Raw genomic sequence first — 24,137 nt, 5'->3', positions numbered from 1 at the left:
AGCGAGAGGGTCTGAATCGGGCCCTAGATTCACAAGCTGTTTCTCAGCCAGTTTGACCTGGAAATTTAAGACTACAATAATATTAAGCTTAAAATGCAATGTGCTTTGCACTTAATATTATTGCCACTTTAATTTTGCAGGCCAAACCTGCCAATAAACCGACCATGCAAATTCGCTGCTTCGTAAATCTAATCTTATGTGTGTAAGGAAATAGAAGGGTGCAATTTCACCTGGCAACTCGGGCACCTAAATGCTTAAGCTTGCCTTAATTTGTTTATCTACTGTGTTTATTGAAAAAATCCGTATATAAAAAAGTCAGATATAAATTTACTGACGTGTAAAAAAACCTCAGTATTATCTATGAAATGTAAATAAAACAGGAATGTATGTGTTGTAAAACATGCACAATGTATCTTCACATATCATTTAAATAATAAAAAAACTTTAGTACATACCGTCACCATCAATATCCACAGAACAAGCATCTCCTTCTCCATTATTATCAGTGTCAATCTGAGCAGGATTGTGTACATAGGGGCAGTTGTCACATCGGTCTCCTACTTCATCCTTGTCATAGTCAAATTGGCGTGGGTTATAAAGCAGAGGGCAATTATCCTGCAAAACAAAAATCAAATTGTATTAAACCCAGTGACATGCGATGAGGTAAACGGCTGTATAAAACACAGTTTTTATATCAAATCTCTGGAGCATGACAGGGAGTATGATAGGGGAGGGAATACGAAAGGAGAAGATCAGCCTACCCTGACTGCACGTCCCAAACCCATCATCCTGAGAAAATATAATAGTATTGTATGTTAATGCTACATAATATTATATTACACATGTGATGTAATCTCCTGGACTCTGTTCTTTAACTTCAACCTTACTTTTCCTTCTCTTTTCTAACCTACATTTCTCTGAATATTAATCTATTGAATTTAAATAGTTAAAAATACTTAACCACTAAAATTACTCTAAACATGATGCCAACTGTACAACCAAGGAGTTGATTTATCAAGCAGTGAAAAGATTGGATATGAGGACCAGTGGAGAGTAGCCCATAGCAACCAATCAGTATCTGCCTATCATATAGAATGTACTTGACAAATGTGTCCTCAAAGATGATTGGTTGTTACGGCTAACATCTCCACTAGTCCACTTTTCCACTCTTTTCACTGTACAACCTTCGTATGTGTTCCTACAAGCAGTGTGTGACATACAGTATACTGAAAGTTTGGGATATCTCCCTAAGTGGACCTGTAAACTTTCTAATGCCACAAGATGATTACCCAGACTTCATAAATAGCCATGCAGACCTGGGAACATATAAAAGTAACAGTAAAAGCCAGACAGTTCTGATCTGATGCTGAAGTTCTCTACCTGTAAATACATTTTTTTCAATTCAAGTGGAACTAAAGAAAAACATGGAAACAGATATTGTAACACTGTATGAGAACCATGTATAAAAACATACAAAGTGATACAACTACATGACTGCAGTATGTATTAAGCCTAAAGGCAATTTTATGAAAAAAAAAATTCTTTATTTTACAGTGTGATGTAAACAGGTAAAATACTTGTTATAAACTTTTATGGACATCATTTTAGTGTCTGATATTTTTCATATAGTATTTGCTTTCTAAAATACTATTCTGCTTTTTATGTGGAATCTTGAGTTAAAGGATCTTTGCATAACAGAGTATGGATGTGCTTACATCTCTGTACTGTACAGCACCTCAGGCATAGTAATAAAACGATAGTGGACACTCTTATGATTTTACAGGAGAACAGGAAAGGAGGAGGTATATGTTGGAGCCTGTAGGCAAAGTGTATGTTTAACGTAAATATCCCAAAAATGTTGAATGCAGCAGATCAATTTCTAGTTGCGTGAGCAATTCTTGTTGATATTTTTGACATTTAAAATTAGTATACATGTCTATGAAATATATTTTGGGCAGTTTTATTTTGTTTTTCCAAAACTGCCTTTTGAAAGGGTGTTTCAACAAATGTATTTGAATATCTTGATTCAATAAGGCTCAGCTTGCGATTTCAGATCCTCAATTATAATGTCTATGAGGCTCTATCATGACAGAATGCTGACATAGAAAAAGAAGCTAGAATAAAATAACTTCAAAACTAGAAAACGTTTTTGTACTGAATTTTAACTCAATAATGTTGTAGCAACTTAAAATTTTATAGACTAGTATTGAAGTATAACCAGAGCCGTAACTAGGGGCGAGTGAGCAGTGCCTGGAGTGGCACTCTGCAGCCAGTGGCGTTGCTGCAAAGCTCGGGGCACGCACCCTGTGTCCTAAGGACGCTCTGTGCAATGCTCTACTTCCTAGTGTTGGTGGCCCCATGCCCTTGTGTAATAAAAGTAAATCTAATACAGAAACCATTGTGGGTATAAAAATATATTCAGTTTATTATAATAAAAAGCTCAGACTAAGGTATGAAATTCATATGATAAAATTAAATTGCGGAGCTATAAGTAAGAATCAAAGTTAGTAGGCATTTCCTTAACCGCACCATTTATTGTTGTTTTAACATATAAGATGCATTTTGTAATAGCCCTTTCAGACACAGCCAAAAACCAGGGAATTTGCTGGGGCACGCCCAATTGACACAGGTCCTGCTTATGTCTGAAACGAATAGACCCGGGACAGCGACCCTGCAATCGACCAGGGTTATTCCCGGGACTTGCAACCTGGGTCAACGGCCCGGCTTTTGTCTGAATGGCGAGACCTGGGTTTTTAGACCCGGGTCGTGCAGAGAAGGAGCTGATTGGCTGCTTGGGGTTGCTTTGGGCTGTTACAGAAAACCTCATCAGCAGCAGATGTCAAAGGTTGGTGCTTAGTATCCCTCTCTACCATAAATTGTTCCATTCCCCTCCTGAAGTGACACTGGACCTCATTCAGAGTCGGTCGTTGTGGCTGCTCGGTCGTAAGGGAAAAGGGGCCGGATATGCAAATGAAGAGCTCGTACGTTGCGTCGTTAAGATGGGATCGTTAGCTGGACGAGCGAGGGGAGGATGCGGCCGTAAGACTAAAACACGCCCCCTTCTCATTCGCAATACACGTCATCTCCGGGCATATAAGGATTAATTGAGACCATCGGGAATCATAGGAGCTGGTCGTAGAGCTTAAGGTTGACCATACCCTCTCTTAAGCACTACGATCAAGTCAGCGTCAAAACCTCCCATGTCACATGTGCCATGACACTACTTAGTTAATTATGCACTCCCATAAAACGCCATTTGCATAGTCAGGCACGCCTGCGTTCGGATCTCCACTCCCCCGTTCACAAGCACCTTCCCCTGTTACCACCCACAAATGCCTCATCCTGTCACTCAAACTAACGACCTGGCCAAGTTGTAGGACATAAAAATTTCCGATCGCAACAGCTAGTTTGCGCACACGCATTGCGAAATGTACGCATGCGCTATTTTGCGAACATCGCTGGGTACGACCGAGCGGCCGCTTATGACCCACTCTGAATGAGGTCCCCTGTGTAATGTAGCATAATGTGAGCAGCTGCATTAAACTCTCACTTGCTATGGAAAAGAGCAAACAAACGCTGAAAGCAATGAACTCTGGGCTAAACATGTGTAACACGTCGGCACACAAGTCACCACCCAGTTTGCATGACCTCTTTTTAGTGAGCCAAAAAAGCATCCCCTTTAAATGACTTCATGCCAGGGCAGACACGGTTTGTGGATAGAAAGGGTCAAACAGGGAAAAACAAGGGTCTGTGGTGTAGTGTGAAAGGGGTTCTCCAAGCTGGGACCTTGGTGACACTCATGTTGAAAAACTGGGATCGGAGCCATGTATTTGCCTGGGCATATAGAGACACATATATAAGGAGGGAGGTTACATACAGAGATACACATGCATATACAGGGGGATCACATAGAGAGACATACACAGGATGTGTCTCATATAGAGACACACATATATATGGAGGGTCACATAGAGATAGAGACATAACTGCAAGGTCACATATAGACATATACATGGAAGGTCACATATAGACATACTGTACACATATACATGAAGGGCTACATATAGATATACACATATACTGTAAATGGAAGGTCACATATAGACATACTGTGCACATATACATGGAGGGTCACATATAGATATACACATATACTGTACATGGAGGGTCACATATAGACATACTGTACACATATACATGGAGGGTCACATATAGATATACACATATACTGTACATGGAGGGTCACATATAGACATACTGTACACATATACATGGAGGGTCACATATAGATATACACATATACTGTACATATTGAGACATACCCTGGAGGGGTTACACATACTGTACAGGAAGGGTCACATATACACTACATGGTGGTAAGGAGGGGGGGGGGGGGTCACACAGCCAGACAGACTGGGACACACAGCAATGTGTTTCCCAATCCCTCCTACCCTTCTCTGGGGATGGCATGGGGATGGATATCGGCTTCCAATGTTTAACTACCATCAATGTTTTCCTTTTCGATGGTAGTGTTTTCACCATTCAATTGCGGCTTTTCAGGGGGTAGTCGCTATCGAATGGTGTGGAAGGGATTGCCATGCGATGTTAAAATACAGCTGAATTCAGCTGTTTAACATCGGGAATGATCGAGGGGTGATATTGCGTATGCTCAAACAGGGGTTCTTTGTTCAAGTGCTAATCGTATGAATGTTTTTTTTCTATCAAATTATTTTGATGCGATCATTAGTTATCGATGCAATCATTAGTTACCATTGCCATCGTTTGATGGTGGGCTTCTAATAATCACCCCTAGGATGGCAGCAGCTCCTTGCTCACCCTGACTGCTGCAGCCACAACTAGGGATGGACATCTGAAGCCAATGGTTAGCATCGATTGCCCATCCGATGGTTGGCTGTGGAAGGGGAAGTACACATGAGCTGTACAAGTGCAGCAGGAGAATAGTTGCCATGCGCACAGTGATGTGAACGGTTATACTATTCAATTGTTGCAATCGCATCGCAGGATTTGGTGTTGGAAACCCGGCAACCATTCTATGCTGGTATTCTGATGTCCATCCCTAGCCACAAGACAATCTGGTGTAGCCCTGCCCCCTTGGTCGGGTCAGCAGAGCATGTGCTGGGCTCTACCAATCCGGGTTCAGCACATGGTCCGTGACCCCAGGTGTCACAAAAACCCATTGTGTACTGCAGCAGGAAGGAGCTGCTACTTTAAGTTGTATCCTCCACCATTACCTCCACCGTAATGCTTTAATTGAGTGCCATGACATTCTTTTACTGTGTTTGTTTCATCCACTAATGCTTATCCTGCATATGTCAGAATATAATTAGCAGAAAAAAAGAAAATGCTTTGTTACAGTGAAGACAATATATCTTGCTGGAGACCTCTGTTTGCATCCCAGTGTCAGTCACTAGTGTATACACTTTTATCCCCCTGTCCCAAATTTCAAAACAATGACTGAGCATGAAAGTGCAAGAAAACTGTACATGAACTGTACTAAGGGGTCTATTTACTAAGCTGTGTTAGGAGATAAAGTGAACGGTGATAAGGTACCAGCCAATCAGCTCCTAACTGCCATGTCAAAGGTGGTGTTTGAAAAATGGCAGTTGGGAGTTGATTGGCTGGTACCTTATCACTTTTCACTTTATCTCCTAACACAGCTTAGTAAATAAATCCCAAAAACTGTTAAGTGGACTGTACTGTGTACAACTGTGTGCTATAGTATATAAAATTAGAATAAATGTATAACTATAATAAAAAAGTAGCATTATACATAGAAGCAATACATTCGTAGTAAATGTGTTATTCACCGGGTTGTGCATAGTTGTAGTGCTTCCTGAGGTGACATTAAAATTGCACCCCTCCTCCCTTACACAAGTGTAGTGTATTCTATTAAACACAAAAAGAACCATGGAAAAGTTAGTAACTCAGAAATAAAATGAGCATCCTTAGCTAAATTTAGCTTCCCAGCTGCCTCATCATGCCTCATTGTTTGCTCACTCTTATTCTGTTTGCTCCAACTAAAATATTTATCACTGCATCTCCGGCACCATGGTACGCAGTGTGAACTGATTACATTTTTGGCAAACTGATTGTGAAATACACAGAACAAAATGAAGAAAAACAAGAGCAATGCACATGACAGAAGATTTACTACTTATAATAAATAGACATGTGCCGTGGGCCAAAAGTGTCTGGTGTAAACCCAAGTCTCAGCAGACGGAAGGCAACTGGATCTGTCTGAATTTCCAGGAAAAGAAAAGAATAGTCTTATGCCTTTAACAGATATCTTTCTAAGATGTACTTGTCAAATCACATTATAACTTTTTTTTAAGCAAAAAATAGAATTTTCTCCGTAAGGTTTATCTGCAATAATAAGTGGAAATCAGAGAGGTCTTGATTAAAAGTGCTGATATTTCCCAATATCAGGCTCTGATTTGGTCCAGGAATGGTTACTGATTTGTGGGGACCTCACACTTTTATTTATTTTTTTACTATTTGGCCTCTGCGTGCAGCATCTAAATCAATGGTTTTGGAGAAGTGTGTTGGTAATATATTATTTTTTCTATTAGACTTTTAATTAGGTTATTAGTTAGATTAATGAAAACATTCTATAGGGTAATATAGTTGATTAAACTGCCATCCTGTCTGCCACTGCTGTGCCACTATGTTTCGTAGATGTGCTATACTGTTTTAAACTGCCATGTGCTTGTTGCATAGCTCTGTTGCTTTAATTAATAATTATTACTTATCAGTTTATTGTACTAGCCTGTTACTCTGATGTTACTCTGATGTTACTCTGGCTTGAATTGTCTGTATTGATGTTATGCCTGTGATTTATGATTTGCTGGTTGGAGAAGTGTGTTAGCAATATATTATATATTTTTTAATAGGCTTTTACTTATAGGCTTTTAGTTCTTGATTAATGAAAATATTATGTAGCATTATATAGTTTATTTAACTGCCATACTTTCTGCCATTGCTGTACCACTATGTTTCATAGATGTGCTGCATTCTTTTAAACTGTCAAAACAATATTGTGAGCTGTGAGGTGGTCAAATTAACTGGAAATGACTGGAAATGAAATGAAATGACTGATATTGATGTTCATAATACTGTAGGAGCAAAAACAACAGGTCCTAATTACATGATTTTACCTGTTTTTATCAATTTTTAAAGAAAATAAAAACCAAAACATTTGAGAGTGGTTATGCCAAAACCAAAACCAAAATAGATTTTCCCCCAAGTATATACTGTATACAATGTAAATGTTTGTGAACCTTTTGCATAAACAGACATTTGTCCTTTTGTATTACATTGAAGCATCCCACTACTCAACTAATTTGCCACCTAGATAAAAATAGATGTAATTTATATGCATGTCTATATTTTATAACATTCAGATGCAAGAACGATGGATTTATGTGTTTAGCTTTGCCCTTACCTTTTCATCATCTACTCCATCATTATCATCGTCTTTGTCACAAGCATCACCCATGCCATCCTTGTCAAAGTCCTCTTGTCCAGAGTTAGGCAGGAGTGGGCAGTTATCCTGCAAAGAAAGGAGCAACTCTGATAAGATATGGGGAAACAACATTATAACATATACTGTATACTGTATTTGAATTTATTTTTCTGATGGAAAAGCTGATCTAGTTACAGTATGTAATGTAGTAAAGAATATTAATTTGTACATGTTTTGCTAATTCTGTCAACCTGTCTGGAATTATGACAAACACCCAGGTAAATTACCAATAATGTATTCTTCTCATTTTGTACTTTTTATTCATTAATATGTAAAAGAAACAGGTTGTATGTATGACCGTCATATTGACAGTATGTATGTTTTTGACTCTACAATGTCCCTGCATCAGTTTGACAGGAGTCTCACATACTATGAATACTATGTTATTGCATATCTTCCAACATTTCGTACAATGTGCATGTGAAGTGATCGTGAGCATGCTACAGGGCACCTTCTTGTCTCTCTGGGAGGCTTGACAAGCACTTATGAAGTGTTGAACCTCCCCCAACTCTTTTCCCTCCCATAAACCATGCATCAGTGCACCTACCATTAGTACCTGTAACATGAAAGCAGCACTCATCAGTAGGGCACACCTCCCTACTGTTCTAGAACCGGGACAAATTGGGAGGGACAGTTGGGTAGTATGCTAGGCGAGTAGCTTGCTCTGTCACTGACTCCCATAAGATTAGCACACTCATCTCCTGCAAAAAATCTGTACTTTGCCACTACACTCTACACATATGTTTGTAGGAGATAACAAATGATAACAAAAAGTGCTTAAAATCTAGTAAAATGCACCTTAAAAGGAATTACACTCCGTTAAAGTTACTAATATTTCCCGCCCCTGTTCATCAAACTGGGATCACTAGGGTTCCAGTTACATGAATTTATTGTAATATTAAAACATACTTGACTGCTTAAGTGTCTACAATTACACTCTGTTAAAATTACAAACATTTCAGGCCCCTGCTCATTATACTGGGACCACTAAGGTTGCAAAGTTGCCTCTACCATGGCTTCCATAGACCAGGGGGTCAGAAGGCCTGTGCTTCTTTTAAAAACAAGACTGATAGTGTTGCCCTGACCAGCCTAAAATGACAAAATTCTCATGGTCTCCCTGTTATAGTGGAAACCAACCCAGACTGTCTAGCACTGGTACCTGATTGAGGTTGGAAGGGCACAGACCATTTTGTAACTATTTATTATCAGCAGCTTCTGTTGCTTGAGCAGAGGTGACTATCAATCCCTTGCAGTTCTCTGCTCTTCATCCACAAGTGTTGTTTCTGCCTGTGATAGACAGTTACTTCCAACCACAGAAGCTGCTGATTCATTAAACAAAGCATGTGCTGCATACTTTCATTCAGCTGACATGTATATTACAATTCTCTGGTAGCAGAAAAAGTACTGTAGGGAATTTCAATATACTGTAACACACAAAATAAATGAAGACAATGGGCATTAGGAGTCAACTTCGTGATGTCACATCTGTAGATACTTTAATAATTATACACTGTTCTTACCTTGCTGCAGTGATAAGTAGCATTAGCGGCACACACCAGGTTATTATTGGGCCATCCATCCAAGTCAGAGTCTTCCCCGCAAATAATGCCATCACCTGCATAACCTGTTCGACATTCACACTTGAAGGAGGGCTCGCTGAAGTGGCCAATGTAAATGCATTCTGCGTACTTGTGGCAGTTGTGAGTTTTGTCTTTGCAGGGATTTACTGGTTCACATTCCTGTAAATAGAGTTATTATTATTATTATTATTATTATTATTATTATTATTATTATTATCAACAAGTGTCAACAATCAAGTGAAGATTACAATTATATTAGCAATGTTTCTATCCAATACAGAATATTATTTCTACCTTGGGCTTCACAAATGTACCTTCTATGTTAAAAACACTTTCTAAACATAATTGCCTAAATTGTTCACATTCCAGTCCTCTCTGGTAGAAAGGTCTCTCTGCCTTCTGCATTCCACTATAGACCTGTCACTCTTCACAGTAAATATGTACAATGTGATATTGTTTTGACAGATGCTATAGATTAGGATTCCTCGAAGGAGTTTCAGAACATGGTGTGGAGATTAATGACTGTGTGTCAGCTACCCCAAACAAAGCAATTTGACCTAGTAATGACAGTCTTGCTACTGTCTGCCCATACTACTATCCCTCATGGGAAACTAGAAGACAGATCACACATTTTACATTAACGACTTAGGGGTCTATTTATCAAGCAGTGAAAAGTGTGGAGAAGTGAACCAGTGGAGAAGTTGCCCATAGCAATCAATCAGCTTTGAAGTAGCATTTATCAAGTACAGTCTATAAAATAATAGGTTGGTAGCTGATTGTTTGCTATGGGCAACTTCTCCACTGGTTTACTTCTCCACGCTTTTTACTGCTTGATATATAGACCCCTAAGAGGCTTATTCAGAGATGTACATTAATTTGGTGTTAACGCACTTCTCCGATGATTGAAGATCTGCATATGTGCAGGAGCCGCACTGTGCTTGTGCAGATCTGGGTCTGTAATGTCGCTTGCAGTGCCCCAATAGCTGAAGCATGACTGACATGATGCTTGCATTTGTTGTGGCAACAGGGTGCATTACAAAAAACGGGGGCTAGTCTGCCCTGTTATCTGGTACTGTCAAAGCCAGTGGCTGTATCTCAGGATGCAGCTTCACTGTCTCCGGCAGCGTGATCTCACCAGACATCCTAAGTGACCTGAGGGTTACTCAGATGTCCGATGGTTACTCAGTTGCTCTGGTGGCTGCATCTTAGGACGTAACATCAAATCAGAGAAGCCGGCAGTGGGCGTCTTTTTACATAAGAAGACTCCTGAGGCTTCTGCATAATTTTGCATATCTGCTGCGTACAAAGACCCTGCGGCTGTGTGAATAGTGTCCATCTCTGAATCAGCCCCTAAGTCCCCTGTAGACAGACTAACTTATGACCCCTGTCCCTAATATGTATTACATTTTGGCATCACTTACCTGCTTGTCTTTCTTTGCAACTTCTAACCCAACACCAAATGGTTGACTGCCCTTGTAGCGAGGTGGGCATGGCAGACAATGGAAGCCTGGATCTGAATTCACACATCGGTGGATGCCACCCAATGTGAAGCAAGCATCAGGAACCAGCGCACACTATCAGTAAAGAAAGAATAATTTTAATAAAGTATTCAATAAAGTGACACTACCTTCATTTCATATTCTCATTACATTGTACCTCGTCAAGATCCTCACAAAATGTTCCATTGCCAAAATAGCCAACAGGGCAAGCTCCACATGACCAGGATCCATCAGGGTAGCTGTTGCATTCCGCTCCAGGAAAGCAAGGATTAGATAAACAACCGTCTGTAACAATGAATGTTTATAAAAGAAAAATTCAGTAAAAGTAAGAAACACATAACATCCGATGAATAAATCTTTTCATTACGATTGTATTTAATTCTTAGTAAAAAGTTTTTGACTATATCATATTTTCACACTTCTCTGTTATAATACTGTCTATCCACAAAGTTTTCATTGATAGTGACAGGAAAGAAATTCTCCTATCCCTAAACCTAACCCTCCCTCCCTGCAGACTAGACCTAACTCTCCCCCTCCCACAGCCTAACTCTAACCCTCCCCCATGTGCCTAACCCTAACCCCAGGGCCGGCTCGAGACATGTTCGAAGAGTGCGGTCGAATAGGGGCTCCACCCCATAGAGGGCGCACCCCTCCCGACCATTCCCATTTTTCAGCGGGACAGTCTTGTTTTTCAGGCACTGCCCTGCTGTCCCACCTGCAAGGCAAAGTTTCCCGCTGGTGGGCACTTCCACCGCCGCAGCCGGGCGACGGTGCCGGCCTCGGGGAAGAGGAATGGTCACCCTGCGCATGCCATTCACTGACGTAGTGCTGAGCTTCCCTCAGCCTGATGTTAACTGGAGGTGTACCATAAGGGGACACGCTCCCAAATAACGTAATTTAGGGGGCGTGGCCTATGGGAATCCTGGTCCTGCACACGGTCCTGGAGCCTTCCCTGCCTAACCCTAACTCTCTCCCTAACCCCAATACATACCGTCGGGATGTCAGTGGTTAGGTTGCTGGTGCCGGGATCCTGACTGGTGTTGGGATTCTGGCACCAGCATTCTAAGCGCCGGCATTCCGACCACCAGGATCATAACTACATCCCCTTAAAAAAACATAGCTTCACAAAACCAGTGAAGTAGTAATAACATCAGAAGCATAAAAAGTCGCTTAGCCCTGCTGTAGGCTATAAAATAACATTCTCTCACACTGACGCCCTATAAAGCTAAGTAACTTGGTTTTCCCAGACATTTTGTGATTTATCTACATTTCAAAATCCTTAGTTACAACCATTGTGCCGTCATTATAAATGTAGTCTCGTGCATTATAGCAAATGCAGTCAGTATGTCTTACAGTACTTCAGTGACTATGATGTATGTAAGCGTTATATTACATTACATTGAGTTAGGAAATATAAAGTTTGTGCCCTTGAGCTGTATTTTATCCTCACTTCCTTATCAGCTTTCAGAGAATTAGTTTTACTGTTACTACATATGACATTCCCAGTAATCCAAATGTTTAGCCTTCACCCTCAGACTCTGAAAATCAAATCAGAGAATATTCAGGAAATTTCATTGAAGCCTAAAACGTTAATATCTGGTATGCACCAAGCTGCACATTCTTTGAGAAGCACTGCACATCTTCTGTACAAGCATGTTGTGTCTGGGATTGGAATTTATAAAAGCAGCTGTTCCAGATCCTGGCTTTCACAAACATACAGAGGTTTCAAAAAATTAATTACAAAATTTGAATGACGTTAAAAGGTATGTCCCAAACTTGGCTCTGGTCTGTTATTCATATTACCATAGCTGGTTTGCAAATGGAGCCTGCTGTTGGTAAAACACATGGGGAATTGTAATGAACTGTACTTTGTCATAATCTCTGTTTTTCTGCGATCTTTGCTGCAAAATTTACAGCAGCGTTTTTAAATTAAAAGACTCTGGGTTTTTACTTCAATAAAATCGCTGCTTTAATTCCTGTGGAAGAAATTACTGAAAAGCAAGTTTTGTCTTGAGCAGGAAATAAGATGCCTGTTATAGTCTTGCAGAAAGGAACCATTACGGTAAGCAAGGGTAATCCTGATATAGGGCCTGATTCAGAGATGAACACTATTCCGATGTTCCCGCAGTTGAACGATGTTTTGCTGCTGCACGCGCGCAAAAAGTTCAGTAATCCCTTACTGCACACACACAAGTGTCCTATGCTGTTCGCAATCGAATAGGGAGTCACTATCACCTAAGAAGGGGTTTGCGGTTCCTGGGCGTTTCAGGATGGAGACTGGTAGGTAACCTAAAGTGAGCGCAAAAAGGGGCCGCTTCATGGGCGTGTTAGGGGAGTGTCACAGGCATATCTGGGAATACAATGCTTCAGATGCCAAATTTAGATGGATTTGAGAAGAGTAGCTAGAGTATAAACTAGGCTACCGCAAATATCGATGGTGACATTGACATCGCTGTGTTTTCAATCTCCATCGCAAATGCACAGACCACGGAGTCTGAAAGTGGGCGTCTCACCCTCGTACACTCCAACGCACCGTGGAGCATATCAGTGAAGTTGGGGTTAGCATTTGCATATTCCTGCAACCGCTATTGCGAGAGTGGCTGCGACCACGGCTTCATTAGCAACCATCTCTGAATCAGGCCAATAGCCTTTTACCCAGCAGGCAAGTTTCAATCTTCCTCAAAATGTACCTAATATATAAACACTATGGGCTCCATATAGTTCTTTTGTTTTTAGAAGTAGAACAGCACAGTGTGTAGTATTACATATTACATACAGGACATTACAGCTCTGCTCACAAAATAGACAAATTTGTACTTAAGAAAACTAATTTTGTTTATGGCAATCACTTCCATGCTTAAAACAAAACACATGCACACGAGAAAGAAACCACTAATAAGTAATAACCTGGCATTTAAGAGCAACTGTTTATAGTAAAGGAAATCTAATGAAACAAAATACATTTTCCCTCTAACCTCACCTGGGATAGATTAAAATGTGCACCCGATATGCTAATTACTCACTGGGAGGAGGTCTGTCATTCCATATCTGGCCCCATTCTTTATACAAGAGTTCTCACTGGTTTCATACTCTGGAATACATCGGGGAGGCAGTGGTAGACAGCCAGAATTCTGCCCAGCAGACTGAAGCTGCTAATTAGTAGAGAACTGCCATGCGACTTGTATACCAACCGCTCTGGCTCTCTACCAGGCGAGCAGAGGTGAGACAGGATTTTTTTTACTGTCTAGTTAATTTTATAGCTCAGTGCTGAAGCTTATATAATATTAAAACAATGGCACACATTTGTAAGTTTAAGTAACTTACCGATAGGACAATCTTGCTTATTACACATCTCTTGTTCTTTGGTATCTCCAGCACATTTCTTCCCTCCATATTGAGGCTTGGGGTTATTACAAAGACGGGACCTATCTCGTAGACCTCCAGCACAGGTGACACTGCAACTAGACCATGGTGACCAAGGACCCCATTTACCATTAACTGAAATTTAAGAAATAACAGTTCTGAAATTTGTATTTACTATAAATTCCCTTACAATGTACATTAATACAAATTTCAAATTTTATCCCTCAATTGCAAATGTGTTTTTTTTTTATGAACTCTACTGGCACATATTCAAGTTGATTCTAGCATATATACTTGTGAGTGGGAGATTTCAGCTGTATCAACTGGAATTAAAAATATGTGTCTATTTGTCTGTCTCTATTCAACACAATAGGACAACTGTTGAATTTTGTTCTTTGTTGATACAATGTTCATTTCAGATTCATTATGCTGCAGGTAAACCAATATGTTTACATTCCTTTTAGTAAAAGTAAATACAGTAAAAGTGTTTGCAAATAATAATAATCAATTAGTTATTTTAAGTAGGGCCTAAGTGTCATTTTAAACAGGCATTAATAATTAAGTTTATCATTATTTAAGGGCAGCACTGTGTAGCTGTATGTCAGTCTCTCATCATAAATATATCATTAGAAATATTGGTCAGATACACATACTTGGGCATGGCACTCCTTCACACTGTTTTGTTTCACGTCCACTTCCCGTGCAGTTTTTCCCTCCTAGCTGTGGCTTGGGAGAGTTGCACAGACGAATACGGGTGATGTTGCCAGTTCCACACGTCACAGAACATGCCGACCATGGGGACCAATGACTCCAACCACCATCCTGAAGTACTTACATACACAAAAATACAAAATTCGAAGATCAACATTCAAGGGAAAAAGGTAATTTTATATATATATTGTTATGTGATACTCAAGCTCCACCTTTTGGAGAGACTCTTTAAACACTTACTGCGGTTGTCACATTTCCCAATATTGCACGCTCTAGTTTGGATTGATGAGCCAGCACACGTGCTACTGGTAGCATCACATGATCTTCCACGTTGTTGAGTTCCAGAGCCACAGGTTACAGAGCATTGAGTCCACTCAGACCACGGAGACCAGCCAGCCTCACTATCTTTTGCTAGTAAAATCAACAACTCATAAATCACACAATTTATTGCAAACTAGGGGGTCTATTTACCAAGCAGTGAAAAGTGTGGAGAAGTGAACCAGTGAAGCTCTCACCTATTATTTTATAGACTGTACTTGATAAATGCTACTTGAAAGCTGATTGGTTGCTATGGGCAACTTTTCCATTGGTTCACTTCTCTACTCTTTTCACTGCTTGATAACTAGACCCCTAAATCAAGAGTAAAAAAGTTAATCATATTACAGCTAAATATGGCGTAACAGCCAGAGGGAATCTTACAGTGAGGAAAATACTATTTCCATCATAAAAATATCAGTTAATGATCAAATGTAAAGTAAAGGAAGATATATTAGTAAAAAAAAAAAAAAACACCCAACAACAGTTAAACGCATGATGTAAATATTGTTTGTAAAATGTTTTTGTTTCGTATAATTTGAAACACCTATTGTGTTGTCAGAGATTTTTCTGTTCGAAACTGCATCGTTATGCCAAACATAAAACAGACTAATAAGGAAAGAATCCCTAAATAATATAAGAGGACAAACAGGATGCTTACAGAAACAGACAGGGCAACACTCTCCGTCAATGAATGTTGGGCTGTCACAGTTCACAGTCGGGCATGTGATCTGTTGGCAAACGGTTTTGTAATTCTGTGAAAAAAAAAAAGATACTGGTTGAAACAGGTCTCAGAGTTTCCACTGATACAGAAGACACAAAAAAAAACCAGCTAATAGTATAAAGAAATTAGGTTTTATAATGGCCCAGTGACTTTGGATCACTGTCACAGATGTAACAGGAGATTACAGTGTATGCCATATTACTATGCAGCAACTTATACATGACATTTGTGTTTGCAGTGATTGATGCATTATAATTGTGTCTGACTTATAATTATGTAGTGATTGACGTGTAAGTATGAAGTATGATTATACAGTGAATGACATGCATGACATACAGTATGAAAAATGCTTTGTACTCTGTTCATGTACACGGAATATCCAATTTAATTATATTTTTAGGACCACTTTCCTTTAAATATCTTATATAAGAGCTAATAATCTTATTGTGTAGTATTGTTACCTGACATGAGCATTTTGTACAACTGTCTACGATCCAGTTCTCATTATCAGCAAAAACACGGCCATCCTGCCAGCACATTGACTGGTTTCTTATGGTTCTGTTTGTACCAATCAGTTCCCACAACTCCTGGTTTTCTTCAGACTGAAATTATTATTATTTTATTAAATAAATGTTATTACTGTAAACATGCCCTAAATACAGTAATATGACTACAATTGTGTACTATGTGATATCATTCAACTGCAACAATGAAATAAGCAATTGTAATATATATATTATTTGACAACAATGAAGAAAAAAATACCACACAAATAGAATAAAAATGTTGTTCCCATTACCATGATTAAATTTACCATGCCAATAATATGTTATGTAACCAAAGTCCAGATAAACACACGATAAAGGAAAAGGCAGTGGCCTGGAGGTATCAAAGACCCTCCAACATGACCCGTTCCACCCAGTGCAAATTGCTCTGCTCTTGGACCTCCCACCTAACATATGATTGCAGCCACCTGTGGTGAAACACCCTTCTCATGAATTACCTAGGTCAACACAGGTGTCTGCAATCATAAATTAGGTGGGAAGTCCAGGAGCAGAACAATTTGTACCGGGTGGAACGAGTCATGTTAGAGGGTAGGGTATCATCTAAGAACAACATAATTATATCAGAAGTATGAACCATATTTGATAACCAGAAACCATATATCTAACCACCTAACTTTGGGATAGTTGACAAGAATAGTTAGCAATACATACCAACATTTCATGATCGTTTATTTATATAGTGCCACTACTTTAGAAAAGCTAAGTGTAAAGTCTCTAACATACAATCACACACACACGTGTAAATTTTGTCAGAATTCAATAAACTTATCACTATTTTGTAAGTCACTATATTAGGGGTGTGCACCGGCCACTTTTCGTGTTTTGTGTTTTGGTTTTGGATCTGGATCTTTCTTCGTGTTTTGGATCTGGATTGGTTTTGCCAAAACCACCCTTCCGTGTTTTGGGTTCTGGGTTTTGTGTTTTGGATCTGTATTTTTTTGAAAAAAAGCATAAAAACAGCTAAAATCACAGAATTTGTAGGTTTTTCTGCTCCTATGCTATTATTAACCTCAATAACCTTAATTTCCACTCATTTCCAGTCTATTCTGAACACCTCACACCTCACAATAGTGTTTTTATGTCCAAAAGGTTGCACCGAGGTAGCTGGATGACTATGCTAAGCGACACGAGTGGGCGGCACAAACACGTGACCCATCTAGGAGTGACACTGCAGTGGCAGACAGGATGGCAGTTAGAAAAACTAGGCCCCAAACTGTACATAATGCAAAGAAAAAAAGAGGTGCAAGATGGAATTGTCCTTGGGCCCTCCCACCCACCCTTATGTTGTATAAACAGGACATGCACACTTTAACAAATCAATCATTTCAGCGCCAGGGTCTGCCACACAACTGTGGCTGAAATGATTGGTTCGTTTGGGCCCCCACAAAACAAGCTGGCAATTAATGTGTCCCTGCACAAACTGGCTCTACGGAGGCAAGATGTCATCCTCATCCTCCTCATCCACCGATTCCTCACCCTCTTCAGTGTGTACATCCTCATCCTCACAAAGTATTAACTCGTCCCCACTTGAATCCACCACCACAGGTCCCTCTGTATGTTCTGGAGGCTGGTCTCCCTGGAAGAGCTGATAATTCATTTTGATGAACATCATCTTCTCCACATTCTGTGGAAGCAACCTCCTACGCCTTTCGCTGACAAGGTTCCCGGCTGCACTAAACACTCTTTCGGAGTACACACTGGAGGGGGGGCAACTCAGATAAAATAGAGCCAGTTTGTACAGGGGCCTCCAAATTGCCTCTTTTTCCTGCCAGTACAGGTATGGACTGTCTGACATGCCTACTTGGATGCTGTCACCGATGTAATCCTCCACCATTCTGTCAATGGTGACAGTATCATATGCAGTGACAGTAGACATGTCAGAAATTGTTGCCAGGTCCTTCAGTCCGGACCAGATGTCCAAACTTGGTCCTGCCTGCCCTGCATCACCGCCAGCGGGTTGCTTAGGATACCTAAGTTTTTTCCTGGCAGCCCCAGTTGCGGGAGAAAATGAAGAAGGAGCCGTTGACGTGTCACGTTCCGCTTCAGCTGACAGTGTGTTCACCAGCAGGTCTTTGCACCTCTGCAGGCTTGTGTCGGCCGGAAAGAGAGACACCACATAGGCTTTAAACCTAGGATCGAGCACGGTGGCCAAAATGTAGTGGTCTGATTTCAACAGATTGACCACCCTGGAATCCTGGCAAAGCGAATGAAGGGCTTCATCCACAAGTCCCACATGCCGAGCGGAATCGCTCCGTCTTAGCTCCTCCTTCACTTTCTCCAGCTGCTTCTGCAAAAGCCTGATGAGGGGAATGACCTGACTCAAGCTGGCAGTGTCTGAACTGACTTCACGTGTGGCAAGTTCGAAGGGCTGAAGAACCTTGCACAACACGGAAATCATTCTCCACTGCGCTTGAGTCAGGTGCATGCCCCCTCCTTTGCCTATGTCATAGGTGGATGTATAGGCTTGTATGGCCTTTTGCTGCTCCTCCATCCTCTGAAGCATATAGAGGGTTGAGTTCCACCGCGTCACAACCTCTTGCTTCAGGTGATGGCGGGGCAGGTTCAAGAGTGTTTGCTGGCGCTCCAGTCTTCGGCACGCAGTCGCTGAATGGCAAAAGTGGCCAGAAATTTTTCGGGCCACCCAAAGCGTCTCCTGCACGCCCCTGTCGCTTTTCAGAAAATTCTGCACCACCAAGTTTATTGTGTGAGCAAAACATGGGACGTGCTGGAATTTGCCCAGATGTAATGCCCGCACAATATTGGTGGCGTTGTCAGATATCACAAATCCCCAGGAGAGTCTAAGTGGGGTAAGCCACTGGGCGATGATTTCCCTCAGTTTCTCTAAGAGGTTGTCGGCGGTGTGCCTCTTACTGAAACCGGTGATACACAGCGTAGCCTGCCTTGTAACGAGCTGGCGTTTCTGAGATGCTGCTACTGGTGACGCTGCTGCTGTTGCTGCGTAAGGTGATACATCTACCCAGTGGGCTGTCACAGTCATATAGTCCTTAGTCTGCCCTGTTCCACTTGTCCACATGTCCGTGGTTAAGTGGACATTGTGTACAACGGCATTTTTCAGGACACTGAGGACACTTTTTCTGACGTTTCTGTACAGTCTCGGTATTGCCTGCCTAGTGAAGTGGAATCTAGACGGGATTTGGAACCGGGGACACACTACCTCCATCAATTGTCTAAATCCCACTGCACTAATGGCGGATACCGGACGCACGTCTAACACCAACATAGCAGTCAAGGCCTCAGTTATACGTTTTGCTTCAGGATGACTGCTGTCGTACTTCATCCTCCTCGCTAAGGACTGTTGGAGGGTCAATTGTTTAGTAAAAGTAGTGGTGTTCCTACTTCCTCTCTGGGATGATGAACGACTCCCAGCAGCAGCAACAGCAGCAGCGGCAGCAGTAGGCGTAGCAATGCAGGATCCTCCAGAGGAATCCCGGATAGGAGAGTCAGTCATGCCAGTGACATGGCCTGCAGGACTACTTCCGATCCTGACTAAGGAGGAAATTGACGAGGAGGGAGTTGATGGTGTGGTTTGCAGGCGCTTGGATACAACAGGACAACGGGATTTAGGTGTCCCTGGACTGCTTACGGTCTTAGCCAAAGTTTCTGAACTTGACAGTAACTTTTTATGAACGCGCTGCAGGTGCCGTATAAGGGAGGATGTTCCTAGGTGGTTGACGTCCCTACCCCTACTTATTTCACCTTTACATATGGTACATATGGCAAGACAGTTGTTGTCCGGATTTGGATAGAAATATTGCCAGACCAAAGAGGTGGAATGTTTGGTCTTCTGCCCAGGCATGACCGTGATGGGCTTTTTCATCCCACGGACAACAACTGTCTCCCCCGGAGCCTGATTTAAACAAACCACATCACCATCAGAATCCTCCTCGCCAACTTCCTCCTCAGCGCCAGCTACACCAGTATCCTCATCCTGTTGTACTTCAACAGTGACATCTTCAATTTGCATATCAGCAAGTGGACTGTGGGTGCTCCTTTCAGCACTTGCAGGGGGCGTGCAAATGGTGGAAAGAGCCACCTCTTCCCGTCCAGTGCTGGGAAGGTCAGGCATCGCAACCACCACCACACTTGGACTCTCCTTGGGGATTTGTGATATCTTCTTAGAAAGCACAGTTCTTCGCTGTGCTTTTGCCAGCTTAACTCTTTTGATTTTTTTAGTGGGAGGAGGGCTTCCATCGTCATGTGAAGCTGAACCACTAGTCATGAACATACTAGGGATCGACCTTAGCCGTTCCTTGCCACTCCGTGTCGTAAATGGCATATTGGCAAGTTTACGTTTCTCTTCAGCTGATTTAAATGTCTTTTTCAAGGTCATTTTCCTGAACTTTGCCATTTGGGATTGTATGTGCCCTCTACTATGACATTGGGCATCGGCCTTGGCAGACGACGTTGATGGCATGTTATCGTCTATGTCATGACTAGTGGCAGCAGCTTCAGCACTAGGAGGAAGTGGTTCTTGATCTTTCTCTATTTTATTTTTATCGGAGAAAGTTTGGTCCTCCATTTATGTTATATCGATTTGATATATACGTGCGGCTAAACACAGAAAATAATTTTTTTTTTGGTTTGGACTGGAGTGTACTTTGTGGGTTACAGCACCCTTTAACGGTCAAGCCAGCCGGCCCTTTACTTATGACACAGGCGCACGCTTAGCACTACTTTGTTGATGCACGTGCGGCTACTGCGCACACAATTCACAAACACAGAAAATAATTTTTTTTTGGTTTGGACTGGAGTGTACTTTCGGGGGTTACAGCACCCTTTAACGGTCAAGCCAGCCGGCCCTTTACTTATGACACAGGCGCACGCTTGGCACTACTTTGTTGATGCACGTGCGGCTACTGCGCACACAATTCACAAACACAGAAAATAATTTTTTTTTGGTTTGGACTGGAGTGTACTTTCGGGGGTTACAGCACCCTTTAACGGTCAAGCCAGCCGGCCCTTTACTTATGACACAGGCGCACGCTTGGCACTACTTTGTTGATGCACGTGCGGCTACTGCGCACACAATTCACAAACACAGAAAATAATTTTTTTTTGGTTTGGACTGGAGTGTACTTTCGGGGGTTACAGCACCCTTTAACGGTCAAGCCAGCCGGCCCTTTACTTATGACACAGGCGCACGCTTGGCACTACTTTGTTGATGCACGTGCGGCTACTGCGCACACAATTCACAAACACAGAAAATAATTTTTTTTTTGGTTTGGACTGGAGTGTACTTTGGGGGTTACAGCACCCTTTAATGGTCAAGCCAGCCGGCCCTTTACTTATGACACAGGCGCACGCTTGGCACTACTTTGTTGATGCACGTGCGGCTACTGCGCACACAATTCACAAACACAGAAAATAATTTTTTTTTTGGTTTGGACTGGAGTGTACTTTCGGGGGTTACAGCACCCTTAACGGTCAAGCCAGCCGGCCCTTTACTTATGACACAGGCGCACGCTTGGCACTACTTTGTTGATGCACGTGCGGCTACTGCGCACACAATTCACAAACACAGAAAATAATTTTTTTTTGGTTTGGACTGGAGTGTACTTTCGGGGGTTACAGCACCCTTTAACGGTCCAGCCAGCCGGCCCTTTATTTATGACACAGGCGCACGCTTGGCACTACTTTGTTGATGCACGTGCGGCTACTGCGCACACAATTCACAAACACAGAAAATAATTTTTTTTTTGGTTTGGACTGGAGTGTACTTTCGGGGGTTACAGCACCCTTAACGGTCAAGCCAGCCGGCCCTTTACTTATGACACAGGCGCACGCTTGGCACTACTTTGTTGATGCACGTGCGGCTACTGCGCACACAATTCACAAACACAGAAAATAATTTTTTTTTTGGTTTGGACTGGAGTGTACTTTCGGGGGTTACAGCACCCTTAACGGTCAAGCCAGCCGGCCCTTTACTTATGACACAGGCGCACGCTTGGCACTACTTTGTTGATGCACGTGCGGCTACTGCGCACACAATTCACAAACACAGAAAATAATTTTTTTTTTGGTTTGGACTGGAGTGTACTTTCGGGGGTTACAGCACCCTTAACAGTCAAGCCAGCCGGCCCTTTACTTATGACACAGGCGCACGCTTGGCACTACTTTGTTGATGCACGTGCGGCTACTGCGCACACAATTCACAAACACAGAAAATAATTTTTTTTTGGTTTGGACTGGAGTGTACTTTCGGGGGTTACAGCACCCTTTAACGGTCAAGCCAGCCGGCCCTTTACTTATGACACAGGCGCACGCTTGGCACTACTTTGTTGATGCACGTGCGGCTACTGCGCACACAATTCACAAACACAGAAAATATATTATTTTTTTAGCACTTGGGGGGAGCACCCCTGATGGACAGAGCACCCCCTGGACAACACTACAGCACTCCTTTAGGACTGGGACACTGCACAGGACTTTGGAGTGGACACAGCCCCTATGGAGAACTGACTGCACAACACAGTCCAGCCAGCCCCTATGGACTTTGAAGTAGTGGACACAGCCCCTATTAACAACAGCAGCACAACACAGCCAGCCCCTATGGACTTTGAAGTAGTGGACAACAGCAGCACTACACTACACTACACTACACAGCCCTAACTCCCACCCTCCCTCTTCACTGTCCACAGCCGAGTGAGAAAATGGCGCCGACGCGGGTACCTTATATAGGATCCAAAACCCGCGAGACTCGGAAGGCGGGATGATGACGTTTTGCCTCGATTTCAGATCCGAGTCAGGCGGGAAAAGTCGAGCCTGACTCGGATCGGACTCGGATCGGGGGGGCTCGGGGGGGTTCGGATTTCAGAAATCCGAACCCGCTCACCCCTACACTATATACAGTATTATTATTTAATTATATAGTGCTTACAATTTTACACAGCAATGTACAGAGAATAGTGATCAGGCCCTATATACTGTATATGGTACCAAGGTTCCAATTTTTCCAAAACAAATTAACCTACCAGTATGTTTTTGGAGAGTAGTGTAAACTTGAGCACCTTGAACATGTCCATGCAAACATTGGGAGAACATACAAACTCCACACAAATATTAGGTCATGGACAGAATCAAACAAATGATCTTAATCCTTTGAGGTAGCAATGCTAAACACTTTGTTACCATGCAGCTGATAAACAAAATGACTGTATAGGAGTGGAAAGGGTTAAACCTCCTAGGCTGGGGGCGGAACGGCGTGGGGAATCATGTGACAAGTAGGGCCAATGGGTTTTTAGGGTGGTAGGTTTTTAGCAGGGATATTAGAGTTGGTTGGAGGTGGAGTCAGCCTCTTTTGTTCCTGTCTTCCTACCCTCCCTCCCTAAATTTTATTTTATGTCCTCTTTTGATTTGAGTTTGGTGATTGTTTCGTTGGCTATTTTAGGCGGGAAAGAACGACAGGTTACCTATTAGCACTGTGAATATTTGTTTACTCATTGTTTTGCTCACCTTCGTTGACTCTTAAAGTCTGCTGGACCACCCTGCCGGGGGCAGCATCATCACCTTACCGGGTGGGTAGTCAAGGTAGAAGGCTTGAGCATATTGTGCTGTGGTTAGAGTGTTTATAGTGTTAGGCTTGGGTTGTTGTTAGCCGTTCTTTCTTTGTCACCATATTTAAATTAATTTAATTAATTTAGTAACTAATTCATTATCTGTTTTTAAATAAATAGCTAACCATTCTGCCAAATACAAGTCTCTGTGTGTTTATTTCAATTGCGTATGTGTTATCGTCACTGATTCGCACGCGGGTCAATCCTCAGGCGATGGGAGGTTTAATGCTGCTCCCACAGAATGTCATCTATGTAAGTGCCC

At 41.9% G+C, this 24,137-nt stretch overlaps 1 protein-coding gene across 1 annotated transcript in view; it reads right to left on the bottom strand.

Moving 5' to 3' along the window:
• Positions 1-24,137, bottom strand: part of THBS2 (thrombospondin 2) — a 105,598-nt gene that overhangs the window by 30,210 nt on the left and 51,251 nt on the right. Inside the window, exons 6-15 of the mRNA XM_088474333.1 lie at positions 16,197-16,337; positions 15,673-15,766; positions 14,937-15,107; positions 14,639-14,815; positions 13,947-14,120; positions 10,780-10,907; positions 10,545-10,697; positions 9,064-9,282; positions 7,463-7,570; positions 456-615 (exon numbers count right to left, since the gene is read on the bottom strand). Coding sequence (XP_088330459.1) covers positions 456-615; positions 7,463-7,570; positions 9,064-9,282; positions 10,545-10,697; positions 10,780-10,907; positions 13,947-14,120; positions 14,639-14,815; positions 14,937-15,107; positions 15,673-15,766; positions 16,197-16,337 — 1,525 coding nt within the window. The remainder of the gene's footprint in view (positions 1-455; positions 616-7,462; positions 7,571-9,063; positions 9,283-10,544; positions 10,698-10,779; positions 10,908-13,946; positions 14,121-14,638; positions 14,816-14,936; positions 15,108-15,672; positions 15,767-16,196; positions 16,338-24,137) is intronic.

The sequence above is a fragment of the Taudactylus pleione genome, unplaced genomic scaffold, assembly GCF_031769625.1.
Source record: "Taudactylus pleione unplaced genomic scaffold, aTauple2 ptg000154l, whole genome shotgun sequence".
In the NCBI taxonomy this organism is placed as follows: Eukaryota; Metazoa; Chordata; class Amphibia; order Anura; family Myobatrachidae; genus Taudactylus; species Taudactylus pleione.
Note: the sequence above shows the minus strand (reverse complement) of the source record. Positions and strands in the feature narration are given on the sequence as shown.